We start from the raw sequence: 14249 nt of genomic DNA, 5'->3' as shown, positions 1-14249 counted from the left end.
CATATCAGAGTTAATAACAACCAAAAAAGAATGATCAATAAATCACATTATATTTGGTATTAATTATAAGGATATTGTTTTTTCAAGCAAAGAAAATGGGTTAATAATTGACATTGCATCCTTTTCTAGTGAGAATAAGAATCAACAAATGATAGATCTTTAACATCAAATCTCTAGATCCTTTGACTATTTTTATAATTTCAAATAAGTCTTTACATAATCTCTCTTATCAACATAGGTATTTTATATAAAAAAAATTAGCAAAATGCTCGTTTTAAGAGGACACACATCTTCAGACATGTCATCCAAAATTTCGGTCAAACTAAGAAATCCAGAATATCTTTTTTAAAAATACATTTGCCTTGAAGGAGGGAGACTAATTACATTAACTGGTTTATTAATAAATGAAGTTCTTTGTCCAATTATTTTAAGTACTAAGAGACTAGGGAATAATTTTAAATGTCTAATGTGCCTTGAAACATTTTTTTAAGGTTAATTACATTTCCAAGAAAAGCTACTCTAGATTTGCCCCTTAGGTTTTAAACAGGTTTGAAAAAAAATATTATAAAATAAGATTACCTCATTGGCTAGCTCCAAAAGCACAGGGGCTGTTCCATCTTTCATCACTCCACTCAGGTACCTAGACAAGAGAAAGCAGATGGTTCTCCACTGACAAGAAAAGGCCAGTGTAGACATGTTAACATCCCCTGTGGATATGCTTCTCCTGGGCAAATGCAAGACTCAAATCTAGTTAAAGAATGCTAATGTAATAGGGAAGGTTGGGGATAACAAATACAACAAAAACAACTTATCTTAAACCATCAGTAACTAACTCTCTGGAGGTGAGGTGAACAAACATACCAATCTCCCCAAAGGTCTTTATGAAAAAAAAATTATACAGCAAACAAACCAATTGAATTCATTTGGAAGAATACAATCTCTGAGCAGAAACTTCTAAGGACTCTGAAGAACCATATCACATGTTAAGATGAATTCCCTTATTACATACAATAAATGGTTTGGGGTAGACCAAAGCCTTTGCATTTGATACTACTGTACATTCTATAAACAAATGAAACAAATACAGTAGCTTATTTCTTAAGAAATATGCTTAAGATGCATCTCACTATAGTCAGTCAATGTTCTCAAAGGGAATAAGTTGCTTCTTACAGTATGAATGCAGCATCCTAACTAGGGAATCAGTTATCCACTCTTTTTCATTAGCTTTCTCCAAACATTTAATTCTACATTATTGAAAAATCACCCAAATATTTACTGACTACTTATCTTTGAAACAGACATTTAGCTAGTGTCATGGCCAAGATCTTTTTTTTTTTGAGATTAGGGTCTTCCTAAACCAGTCTTTTAACCTATATCTTCCTCAATTTCCTTAATTATAAAATATGAATAATAATTTCACTCATCTCACAAGGTTGTTGTGAGAATCAATTGATATGATATTTGTAAAGCCTTTAGCAGGCTTTATAATAGGTGTTTAATAAAAGTTTATTCCTTTCTGTCCATTTGATAGGATTATTATAGACAAGATATATAAGTAGAGATTGGAGTATATAATTTCTCAGATCTCTTCCAATTTTGCACTTTTATAATTTCATTAAGAAAAAGGAAAAAATATTACTGGTCAAATATACAGTAGAATTGGAAACATTTGTCTTATACAGCTTAAATCTGAGTTAAAGCCATTGTTTTCAATTTGTTAAGTGTCAAATGACAAACCATGAATAATTTGCAATTAGAAAATATTATATAACAAATTACGCTTATAAACGTGTTTTAGCTGTGAAGTGGAAGCAAGTACTTGATGTGATAGAGGGGAGAAATACAACAGAACTTTGTATTAACTATAACTTAAATTTAGCTTTAAAGAACCTTTCCCAAACATTGTTAATGTTAGTTTTTTCCCTTTAAGATTATTTCCAATTTATCCTGTATCTATTTTGATTGTACATAGTTTTCTACATGTAGTCTTCCCCCTATAAGATTAAAACCATCTCAAGGTCAGGGACTGTTTTTGTCTTTATTTCTGTTTCCATCATTTAGTGTACTTAATAAATGCTTGATAACCTGACATGTGGGATTATCTTTGGTGTGATTTGGAGAAACTAAATTCCTAAGAAGATTTAAAGTATATACTAAAGCATCAAAGCTAGAAAAAAAAAAGCATGCAACTGAACAAGAGGATAGGAAAATTGGAGCAATATGAATGTGTTTATATACCCAATCCAGATCAACTGTTATGATCAAACTAATAGAACTGCTCAGGTAAACCATCTGATTTAAATAAATAACTCTGATTGAACTGGTATGTCAATTCAGTAGAGCGGGGTGTGAGTTTGTGGAGTCTATTCTGAATGCCTATAAGCAACACTCTAGAACTCAGAGACAAGAGAAGGTGATGTAGCAGCCTCCAAAAGGTTCATGGCACTCCTTACAAATGAACCTTTCCACTCCCTGGTGCTGCCTGCTCCCTATTTACTATATTACTGGAAATTATCTTTTCTTCTTTAGACTTCCATAGTAGGTTATATCTTTCTAAAATACTTACCTTAGTACTTAGCCTTAGTAGTCTATTTTGTCCTTTCTTTCTTGGGATTGAGAAAGCACAATGAAAAGATAAGGGATTTGTTTATTTTATATAAAAATTTAAAATCACACTCCCCGTTGTATTATCATTTAGAAAAAGTTTTCATGTTAGCCTGTGGCCCTAATCCTTCCAAAAGATCTACTATTGCCCGCAGGAATTTCTGCCTTTAAAAATATAGCCATCCTGAGGGTTAGCTAGGTGGTGCAGTGGATAGAGCACCAGCCCTGGAGTCAGGAGTACCTGAGTTCAGGTCCAGCCTCAGATACTTAATAATTACCTAGCTGCTGTGGCCTTCGGCAAGCCACTTAACCCCATTTGCCTTACAAAAACCTAAAAAAAAAAAATAGAAAAAAAAATAGCCATCCCTTGTTGCAACACTACCCTCCATTATCCCCGTGTAGGAAATCCTAGGCAAGTGCCTACCTAATCCTAGTCCTAGCTCTGTTTACACTATAATTGTGTATTTTTTTCTTATGCCTTAAGAGCAAAGATGTGTAAATGTATCTTTACAACTTTCTTATGCCTAGCATAATGCCTTGCATACACTAAGAGCTTCCTAAATACTTGTAAAGTTAAAACTGAATTAAATATAATTATTGTAACATCTAATTAACTAAATGTGATTATACTGAGAATGCTAAAATAAATTCCTTCAGGTGGTGGAATAGTTAAAAGCATAGGATTTGGAATTAGAGAACTTGAGTCCAAATCCCAGTGCTACCATTTACTAATGCAATCGAGAACAAATCACTCAAACTTTCTACATCTACACTGAGAAGCTGACTTTGAAAAAAGTCTTCCTAATCTAAATATATATATAATCTATAAACTTATCTACTGACTTTTATTACATGAATCAATCAAATATCATGGTTATGTAGAAAAAGCAAATGTATTATAACCTTGGTTCTTAATCCTCTAACTGGAGATTTAGTTTTACTGAAAATAGGATATTTCCAGGGTTGAAAAATTCTCTGAAACCATCCAATTTAGGTGTATTCACATTCACATGATTTTTACTATGTCTCTTCCTTTCCCTTTCACATTTCAATTCAATACACTTTAACAAACTTTTTAAGTTTGACAAGTTTAGTATGACAGTAGGAGAGGTCCAGAAACACAAAAGTGTCACAATTCCTAACCTAAAGGAGCATATATATTAAAATATGGGGAATAAAACTTGTTCACACAAACACACACAAAAATAACATTACAATATGATTTAAAAGAGTCAAACAATATAGCATGAAAGATTTGAGGACAGACTTTAAAATTTTACTACAAGTTATTACTAATAGCTTATTTAAAAATTATGTTTCTTTCCTATTAAAGTATAGAAAAACTAAAACTAAAGAAAGTTAAATGGCATAATTTCCAGTTTTTCTCATCATCTCTTCAAATTGAATAAATCCCAACTATGTGCTAGGCTCTGTTACAGTTTCTGGATCTAAAAAATGACAACTGTTCTGATGGTTCTTTAGTTGTTTAGTGAGAAGGAATAAATGTTTTCATCAGTGTTTGTTTATCAGTACTCCCAATTGAACTCAGAAAGAAAAGAATCAGTTGGTTCCATATGCCAAAACTGCAACAATAGCAAGAGCTTAGAAACATCACTCCCACTTTTTATGATGCCAACTTTATGGAATTGTAGAAAATTAAAGTCACAGAATCTTGTGTTACCATCTTAGATATAATGATGATGATGAAATGATAACAATAATAACAATAGCTAGTATTTACTAATTATCACATACAAGGACTTGTACAAAGCACTTTATAATTATTATCTTTCTTGATTTTCATGCAACCTTGAGATGTAGGTGCTGTCATTAGCCCCATTTTATAAATGAGAAAATGGAGCAAATAGAGATTATGAGACTGGCTCAAAGTTAATCAACTAGGAAATTCTATGGTAAGATTTGGACTCAGGTCTTCTGACAGGTCTAGCTACCTACATACTATCTAGGAAAAAAGAGACATCGATATGTTCAGATTATTATATATTTCATTGGTCAATAATATTTATTAAATACCTTCTTTGTACAATTGTATTCAATGCTAGGGATAGAAAGGGGGAAAATCTCATCTCAAGGAACTTTCATTCTAATAAATGAGACAAGTAAACAAATATATACAAGATACATATATATTAGCTATACTGTTTGGACCATATTTTGAGCTTTTTAAAGCATATTAAAATGCACTGTTATTTGATGCTCAAAATGAATAAGGAAGGGGATGTCTTATCCTTATTACAGACATGAGAAGACTGAAGCTTAAAGCTAGTATGTGCAATGGGATTAGAAACAAGATCTTTCTGAATCCAAATAGGGTACTCTAGTCACAGAACAATAAGCACAGTGCTCATACAATTCCATACATATATATACACACACATACATGCAAAAGGTGTGATATAATAAATACCTTGAAAAACATGCTTTATATAAAATTTTATCTGAATTATGCATGTGGTTAAGGGTTTTCTAGTTTGAAACCAAATCTATAGTACATGCTTACCATAAACACAATCTAAACTGCTTGATGGTCACATATAAAGTCTCCTAAGAATGGAGTGACAAATGTCACTAAACTGTGCATACTCACAAAAATACTACAAAAATATTTTCAGAGACAAAGAAAGAGGAAGAAGATCGGGTGCTGAGGAAAATGAACAAACTTGTGGTAAATGAACAAAACAGAATATTATTGTGCTATAACAAATAAAGAAAATGAGAGGCAGAAACATCTGAGAGTATTTTTTAAAATGATATAGAGTTAAATGAACAGAACCAAAAACTAACTCTTACAGAATTACAAACTAGTCAATTCAATCCTCAGTCCAGAAACTCTTGGGAAAAAAGGTAGTGACTACAGACACAAATTAAAATACACATTTGGACATTGTCAACGTGTGAATTTCTTTTGTTCAAATATATTTGTTACAGTTGAGCATGAATTTGTATGGTGGGATTATGAAGTGTTTGAGGGGAATCTTAGTGATGTGAGAAGAAATGAGTATCAATAAAAGTTTTAAAATATTTGCACAGGGGATGGAGATAAGACAATGGAGGACAGACTAGATTGCTTTTCCCCCAACATTACCTTCTAAACAATTTTAAAATAATGCCTCAAATACAATTCTGGATCAGTAGAGTAGACTTTTTTTTTACCCTAACAAAATTTAGGAGATTCTCAGAACAGAGGGCTCAGCACCAGTCTAGAACATGGCAGGAGCACCAGTGATGAGCATTTGAAGTCACCATGAGCAGCAGCAGCAGGAGACTTCACCTAAGGGATGTTAAGGGAGTTAGAAAACTATTTGGAAAGAGATTACAGGGAACCTTTTGCTGACTCTTGGTGCATTTGGTTTTTATTGGCAACTTTATAACCTATAAGCAGTTCTGGGTCACAATGCAAAGGCAGAAAAGAGAACTTGTTATTGGTCACAAGGGACCTTCTTCACAGATCTAGAGCCAAGAGAAGCAATAGTACTTGCAGCAGCATGAGATCAGGGGACCTGATTCCAGTTCCTGGGCCAAGAGGAGTACTAATACATATGGCTACAGGGCACCTTGAGTAAAGAACAGAGTATAGACTGGGAGAGTAATAACCATACACTGAAGCACTGAAAATCTGAAAATTCTTAGAAGTGGTTCTGAAAACAGCTGCATGAAAAAAGCCTGAAGTCTGGCAAATGCCTTCTAATCACCAGGTGAAGAGAGTTAACTTTAATATAAAGTTCAAAATGAAGAAATAGTCTGGGAAAATGAAGCAAGAACAACAATAAAAAGAACTTGACTATAAGAAGCTACTATGTTGGCAGGGAAGTCCAATACATAAACTTAGAACAATGTAAAAACATCTACAAGCAAAGCTTCAAATAAAAATGCTAACTGGATTGAGGCCCAGAAAGAATTCATGAAAGAATTAAAGAAAGAAATGAGTGGCAATAGAAAAATTGGAGAAAGAAATCAGAATGATGCATGAAAATTATGAAAAGAGAATTAACAGCTTGGTAAAGAGACAAAAAAATGACAATAGAGAGGAACAGCTAAAGACAAACCCAACAGAATTGACCTAAGGGTAAAAAAAAGACAAAAAATCTCACAGAAGAAAAGAATTCTTTAAAAAGCAGACTAAGTCAAAAGGGGGGAAAAAGATACAAAACTTCACTGAATAAAGTAATTCCTTAAATAGTAAAACTATGCAAATAGAAGCTTATGACTTCATGATCTTGAAAAAATAATAAAACAAAAATCAAAAAACTAAAAAATAGAAAGATGTGAAATAGCTCATTAAAAAAAATGGACCTGGGAAATAGACCCTCTGAAAGTCATGATTTTTTTTTAAAAAAAGAACCTAGACATAAGATTTCATGAAATTATCAAGGAAAATTACCATATCTTAGATCCAGAGGATAAACTAGAAATGGAAACAATTCATCAATTACTTCCTGAAAGAAATTCCAAAATAGAAACTTTCAGAAATATTGCAGTAAAATTCCAGAGCAACTAGGTCAAGGAGAAATTATTGCAAAGACCCAGAAAGAAACTAGTCAAATACCATGGAGCCAGTCAGGATCACACAAAATTTAGCAGCTTCCATTTTTAAAGCAGAAAGTTTGAAATATGATATCCTGTAAGGCAAAGGAGCTAGGATTAAAATGAATAATAACTCACCCAGAAAAATTGAGTATAATCCTTCAAGGGGAAAATGTTTATTTAACACAAAAAAACTTCTGAGAATTTCTCTGAAATTCTGAATAGAACAGAAAATTTGACATTCAAACATAAAACTCAAAAGAAATATATTTTAAAAAAGTAAACATGAAAGGGTAATCTTAAGGGGCCCTATAAATTTAAAACTATTTACATTCCTTTATAGAAAGATGATACATATAACTCCTAAGAACTTTATCATTGTTAGGGCAGTTAGAAGGATAATACATAGACAGAGGATATGAGCATGAGTCAATTATGTTGGGATGATCTCAAAAAAATGTAGGGGGTAGAAATAGGAATGTGCTAGGAGAATATGAAAGAGTGAGATAAAATAGGGAAAATTTTCTCATATAAAAGAAGCATACAAAGAAGAGCTTTTATAGTGGAGAAAAATGGGGAATGCTAACAGGCAACATTTGAAGCACACTCTAATCAGAACTGGTTGAAAGAAGGAAGAGCTCTCTCTCTCTCTCTCTCTCTCTCTCTCTCTCTCTCTCTCTCTCTCTCTCTCATATAGAAATCTACACCTACCTTACTCAATAGGAAAATAAGAGGGGAAAGTGATAAAGAGATATTGTGGGGGTGGGGAGGGGGAATAATAAAGGGGGCAGCTTAAGGGAGGCAGTGGTCAGAAGAAAAGTAGACCTTAAAGGAGGAAAAGGATAAAAAGAGAGGAAAGAGAAACAGAACAAATAATATAGAGCAAAAAATATAGTTAATAATCTTAACTCTGAATGTGAATAGAATGGGTTAACCCATAAAAAGTGGAAGCATATATCAGAGCAGATTAGAAACAAGAATTCAACAATATGTTTTGTTCAAGAGAAACACTTGAAACAAAAAGTAACATATAGAATTAAAATGAAGGCATATGGGAGAAACTATCCTGCTTTACCTGAAGTAAAAAAAAAAGGGGGGGGTCGGGGACAATCATGATCTTAAACAATGCAAAAACAAGAACAGACCTAATCAAAAGATAATCAGGGAAAGTACATTTTGCTAAAAGGTATCAGACAAGGAAGTTATCAAAATATTTTACAGAAAGTTTCTCTGATAAAGACTTCATTTCTCAAATATGTAGGGAACAGTAAGACTTATAAAAATAAGAACCATTCCCCAGTTGATAAATGTCAGGGAATATAAAGAGGCAGTTATCAGAAGAAATTAAAGATATTTATAATCATATAAAAATGTTCTAAATCACTATTGATTAAGGCAAATTAAAATAACTCTGAAGTACCACCTCATACCTATCAGAAATGATAAATGCTGAAGGAGATAAGGAGGAAAAGGTACATTAATGAACTGCTGGTGAAATAATAACCTGGTTCAACTATTCTAAAGAACAGTCTGGAACTATGTCCAAACTGTGTAAAATCTTTGATCCAGCAATACCTCTACTAGGTCTGTACCCCAAAGAGATCAAATAAAAAGGAAAAATACTTACATATACAAAAATAACTTATAGCTCTTTGTGTGGTGACAAAGAAATTGAAATTGCAAGGATGCTAATCAACTGAGAAATGACTACACAAGTTGTGACATATTATTGTGATAGAATAAAATTGTGCTCTAAGGAATGATGATAAGATGCTTTCAGAAAAACATGGTAAGACTCATATGAATTAATGAAATGAGAAAGGCCAGCAGATCATTGTGCACAGTAATAGCAATGTGGTAATGATAACTTTGAAAGAATTGGCTACTCTGATCAATACTATGATATAAGACAATTCCAAATAAATTATGATGAAAAAATGCTATCCATCTGCAGAGAGAGGGACCTGATGAACTTTGAATGCAAACTGAAGTATAATTTTGTCACTTTTTTGGGCTTTGTTTTGCATTGTGACTAATATAGAAATATATTTTGTATAATAAAAAATGAATTTAAAAAATAAAGTTCCTTTACTGAGACATTAAGTTATACAAAGGGGATCATGGAATAAAATGAGAGCAGCTGAGAGGATTCATCTGCCCATCCCTAAAGGCAGAACAATTGCATATTTCTCACATTTTATGAAATGACCAGGAATTGTAGGGGCAGAGGTGGAGATAATGTTCCTTATAGATGCTGAAGGCATCCAAGAATAAGACTATACAGGGAAAGAATAAACATTTCAACAATGTAGTCCAGGCAGACCATCAAAAGAGTCAGTGAAAGTGGGATACTAGCAATTTCTCCAATATGAAGTCTCATCTCTCACCCCCATACTATTGTCCAGTACATGAAATGCATTTCCTACTCAGCTTCACCTTTCAATATCCTTATCTTTCCTCAAGATACAAATTAATTTCTACCTCTCTTATGGGATGACCTCTCTTATGAAGATTCCTCTGATTTCTCAGCTCAACTCCAATCTAGTATTCTCTTCCTCATTTAATTGCCATATTTATATAGGATGAAATATGCTGTGTAATGTGTGTGTATATTCATATATATTATATTATATTTATATATACATACATTATATATATATAGACTAAAGTCAGTGCCTTTTTTATTTTTTTAGGTTTTTTTTTTTTTGCAAGGCAAATGGGGTTAAGTGGCTTGCCCAAGGCCACACAGTAAGGGACTTATTAAGTGTCTGAAGCCAGATTTGAACTCAGGTACTCCTGACTCCAGGGCCGGTGCTCTATCCACTGCACCACCTAGCTGCCCCAAGTCAGTGCCTTTTAAAGATAGCTAAGTTTAATAGCTTAAAATTACACTAAGACTTTTGGGACATCTTTTATTTATTAGCAGTATCTAATATTGCTCTTAAGCACAGTGCCCTGCATACAGTCAGTGCTTAATAGTTGTTTTATTGAAATACATTTAATTGATTTATGAATCATCACAAAAATCAAAAATCCATATTCTGGAACTCAATTTGCCACATATGACAATCAACAGGTACTTTGGATAATAATTTTTCTTGGAAGGAGGTTGACAAATTATTCCCCAAAAGTTTTCCTACATATATCCCTATTTAAAAGATCTTCTAAGAAGGCTAAGCTAATATAATTACTATTACATAACTTTACTTTGAGAAACTTGAGAAAATATAGAATGGGTTAAACCTTACCTAAAACAAAAAGATACAACATTAAAGAAAACCATGATCAAATTCCTCAGAGTCCTGCTATTTCTATTTCAAGTGTAGGTATCCAATGATTACAAAAATTTAAAAGTCTTATATTTATGATTTGCCAGCAATGGATATATAAAGGAACAATGGGTAGAAGATTGAAAAACGGCACAGTGAGGCTTGATTTAAGGAAAAAAAACTTCTCAACAGTACCACATAAAATTGTAATAGGATATTTGGGATAATAATGGGTTCCCCATTATTTTCAGGAAAAAAGTGGGAAGACCACTTGTTGGGGTTGTAGAGGAGGCCTCTTTTGAAATTCTGTACTGTTATAATTCAGTGTTTAAAAGCTAATTTTATTCATTCATTCGTTCATTTCATTAATTCATTTATTTTTTTGTTTGGAATGGTTCTTCCCCTCTTGGGCTAACCTCAATATCTGAAACACTCTTCTTCATCTCTGCCTCCCAGTTTCTCTGGCTTCTTCCAGTTCTAGATAAAGTCCCATCATCTGCTAAATGCCTTTCCCAGTCTTCTCTAAGTTTGGTGTCTTCACTCTAAGGCAATATCTAGCTTATATATAAATTGTTTTCACATTGTCTCTCTCACTGGATGGTAAGCTCCCTAAGAGCAGGGCACTATATTTTGCCTCTTTTGTATCCCTTATGCTAAGTAGTGTACTAACTTAGCATAGAAGGGGCTTAGTAACAGCTAGTTGACTGACTCAGTTTTTTTTTTCCTCAGCCAAACAGAGATAATAAAAAGATTTACTTTCCTTGGTTATTGGGATGAGCAAATGCAATGCTATATGTAAAGTGTCTTACAAACCTTAAAGTAACATATAAAGTCTAGCTAATAATATTATTCATATGTATGTGGGAACACTTGCCATTTCTTTTTTTTTTTGAATTATAAAGATTTTATTTATTTTGAGTTTTACAATTTTTCCCCTAATCTTACTTCCCTCACCCCAGCCCCCATAGAAGGCAATTTGCCAGTCTTTACATTGTTTCCATGGTATATATATTGATCCAAATTGAATGTGATGACAGAGAAATCATATCCTTAAGGAAGAAACATAAAGTATAAGAGATAGCAAGATCAGACAACAAGATATCAGGGTTTTTTCCTAAATTAAAGGTAATAGTCCTTGGTCTTTGTTCAAATTCCACAATTCTTTCTCTGCATACAGATGGTATTCGCCATTGTACATAGCCCCAAATTGTCCCTGATTGTTGTGCTGATGGAATGTGTGAGTCCATCAAAGTTGATCATCGCCTCCATGTTGCTGTTAGGGTGTACAGTGTTTTTCTGGTTCTGCTCATCCCACTCAGCGTCAATTCATGCAAATCCCTCCAGGGTTCCCTGAATTCCCATCCCTCCTGGTTCTGACAGAACAACAGTGTTCCATTACATACATATACCACACAGTTTGCTAAGCCATTCCACAACTGAAGGACATTTACTTGATTTCCAGTTCTTTGCCATCACAAACAGGGCTGCTATGAATATTTTTGTACAAGTGATATTTTTACACCTTTTCATCATCTCTTCAGGGATATAGACCCAGTAGTGCCATTGCTGGAGCAAAGGGTATGCACAATTTTGTTGCCCTTTGGGTGTAGTTCTAAAGTGCTCTCCAGAAAGGCTGAATGAGTTCACAGTTCCACCAACAATGTAATTGTGTCCCAGATTTCCCACAACCCTTCCAACAATGATCCTTGCCCTTTCTGGGCATACTGGCCAGTCTGAGAGGTGTGAGGTAGTACCTCAGAGAAGCTTTAATTTGTATTTCTCTAATAAGTAATGATTTAGAACAATTTTTCATATGACTAGATTGCTTTGATGTCCTCAGCTGTAAATTGCCTTTGCATATCCTCTGACCAAATAGGGAATAGCTTTTTTTTTTAATTTGACTCAGCTCTCTTTATATTTTAGAAATGAGTACTTGTCAGAAGCATTAGTTGTAATGATTGTTTCCCAGTTTATTACATTTCTTTTGATCTTGGTTACAGTGGCTTTGGCTGTACATAAATTTTTTAATTTAATGTAATCAAAATCATCTAGTTTGTTTTTGGTGATATTCTCCATTTCTTCCTTAGTCATAAACTGCTTCCCTTTCTATAGATCTGACAGGTAAACTACTCTTTGATCTTCTAGTTTGCTTTATAATATTGTATTTTATGTTTAAATCCTGTATCCATTTAGATCTTATCTTGGTACAGGGTGTGAGGTATTGATCTAATCTAAGTTTCTTCCACACTAACTTCCAATTTTTCCAGTAGTTTTTATCAGAGAGTTTTTATACCAATAGCTGAATTCTTTGGGTTTATCAAACAGCAGATTACTATAATCATTTCCTGCTATTTCACCTAGTCTATCCCACTGGTTCACTACTCTATTCCTTAGCCAATACGACATAGTTTTGATGACTGATGCTTTTATAATATAATTTTAGATCAGGTAGGGCTAAGCCACCTACTTTTGTACTTTTTTTCATTAAATCCCTGGAAATTCTTGAAATCCATATGAATTTACTTAGAACTTTTTCTGACTCATTAAAGTAATTTTTTGAAATTTTGATTGGTAGGGCACTAAACAGGTAGTTTAGTTTTGGTAGAATTGTCATTTTTATTATATTAGCTCAACCTATCCATGAGCAGTTGATGTTTGCCCAGTTATTTAAATCTGACTTAATTTGTGTCTGGCTAACCATTTCTTTATGTATACATCCAAATTAGACAGGACCCCAAGATTCATTTGTTCATATTTTCTACTGCTCTATAAAGATGGTTCCATAAAAAGAGACTGATATCTCTTGACTCTTACTGCTGCTGAGAGTTTAGCAAATGTGACCAACAATATTTTTCCTTCTTTATCCAAATGGAGTATGTGTGAATAAACACTGACAGAGGCTTTCCTTCTCAGAAAACACTCAAAAGAACATCAGTACAGTTGAAAGACAAAGCATCATTTTTATAATTGTCTCTCAGGCTGTTTCTAAAAAAAATTGTGAAATAAAGCTGAGAAATAAAGATATTTATCTATTTAAATAACTCCTCCAAGTCATACAACAAAATAATTTCCTCATTAACCTGGATACAATTAATTCTCTTTATTACCTGTGAAAAATTATCAATATTCTATCTATATCAAAATTTGATTGATGTTTTCATTTGATTGACTCAAGTAACTTTGACATGAATAAGAGCTGTTTATTCTAGATCTATAAAAACTATAAGAATGTTTAAACTGAAATAATCTGCCTCCTCAGCTACACATCTGGAAGAGATAGACAATAAATGATTTAAACTTTCCTATCCTAGAGAAATGATAGGAATTTTGTATAAACTTGAAAAATAATATAATCTTCCCCAATATGAACTAAGATGTAAAGGTGAAAAAAAATAAAGCATTTATTAAGATTCTACTATGTGCAAGGCATAGTGCTAAGCACTTAACATTTATTCATCTAATAATTTGATTTGTAAAGAATTATAAGGAGAAAGGCAGAAGAATAGTGCAACAGAAAACACTGGAATGGAAACCTAAATCCTAGATTTGAGATTTGTTACTGAAAATTGTTAGTTGAACAAATGACTTCATCTTTCTCAGTATTGGTTTCCTCATCTGCCAAATGAAAATATTTGCAATAACTTATTGAGTTGCTGTTAGGAAAATGCTTTGCAAACATCAAATGATGCATCATCATCAAATAGTTATGTTCTTTAGCTTCTGACCCTTTACAAATCTGATTTTTTTCAAATGTTGTGATTACCAGAACAGAATCATTCACAACTACAAAAATACCCCTCAAAGTCAAATATAAATTTCTTTGACCTACCT

General features: G+C 33.0%; 1 protein-coding gene across 1 annotated transcript in view; it reads right to left on the bottom strand.

Annotated features, from left to right (window-relative positions):
- CDIN1 (CDAN1 interacting nuclease 1) overlaps positions 1–14249 on the bottom strand; it is a 286050-nt gene that overhangs the window by 185390 nt on the left and 86411 nt on the right. Inside the window, exon 4 of the mRNA XM_074235056.1 lies at positions 580–640. Within this exon, the coding sequence (XP_074091157.1) occupies positions 580–640 (61 nt within the window). The remainder of the gene's footprint in view (positions 1–579; positions 641–14249) is intronic.

Source organism: Macrotis lagotis, chromosome 4 (assembly GCF_037893015.1).
Source record: "Macrotis lagotis isolate mMagLag1 chromosome 4, bilby.v1.9.chrom.fasta, whole genome shotgun sequence".
Lineage (NCBI taxonomy): Eukaryota > Metazoa > Chordata > Mammalia > Peramelemorphia > Peramelidae > Macrotis > Macrotis lagotis.
Note: the sequence above shows the minus strand (reverse complement) of the source record. Positions and strands in the feature narration are given on the sequence as shown.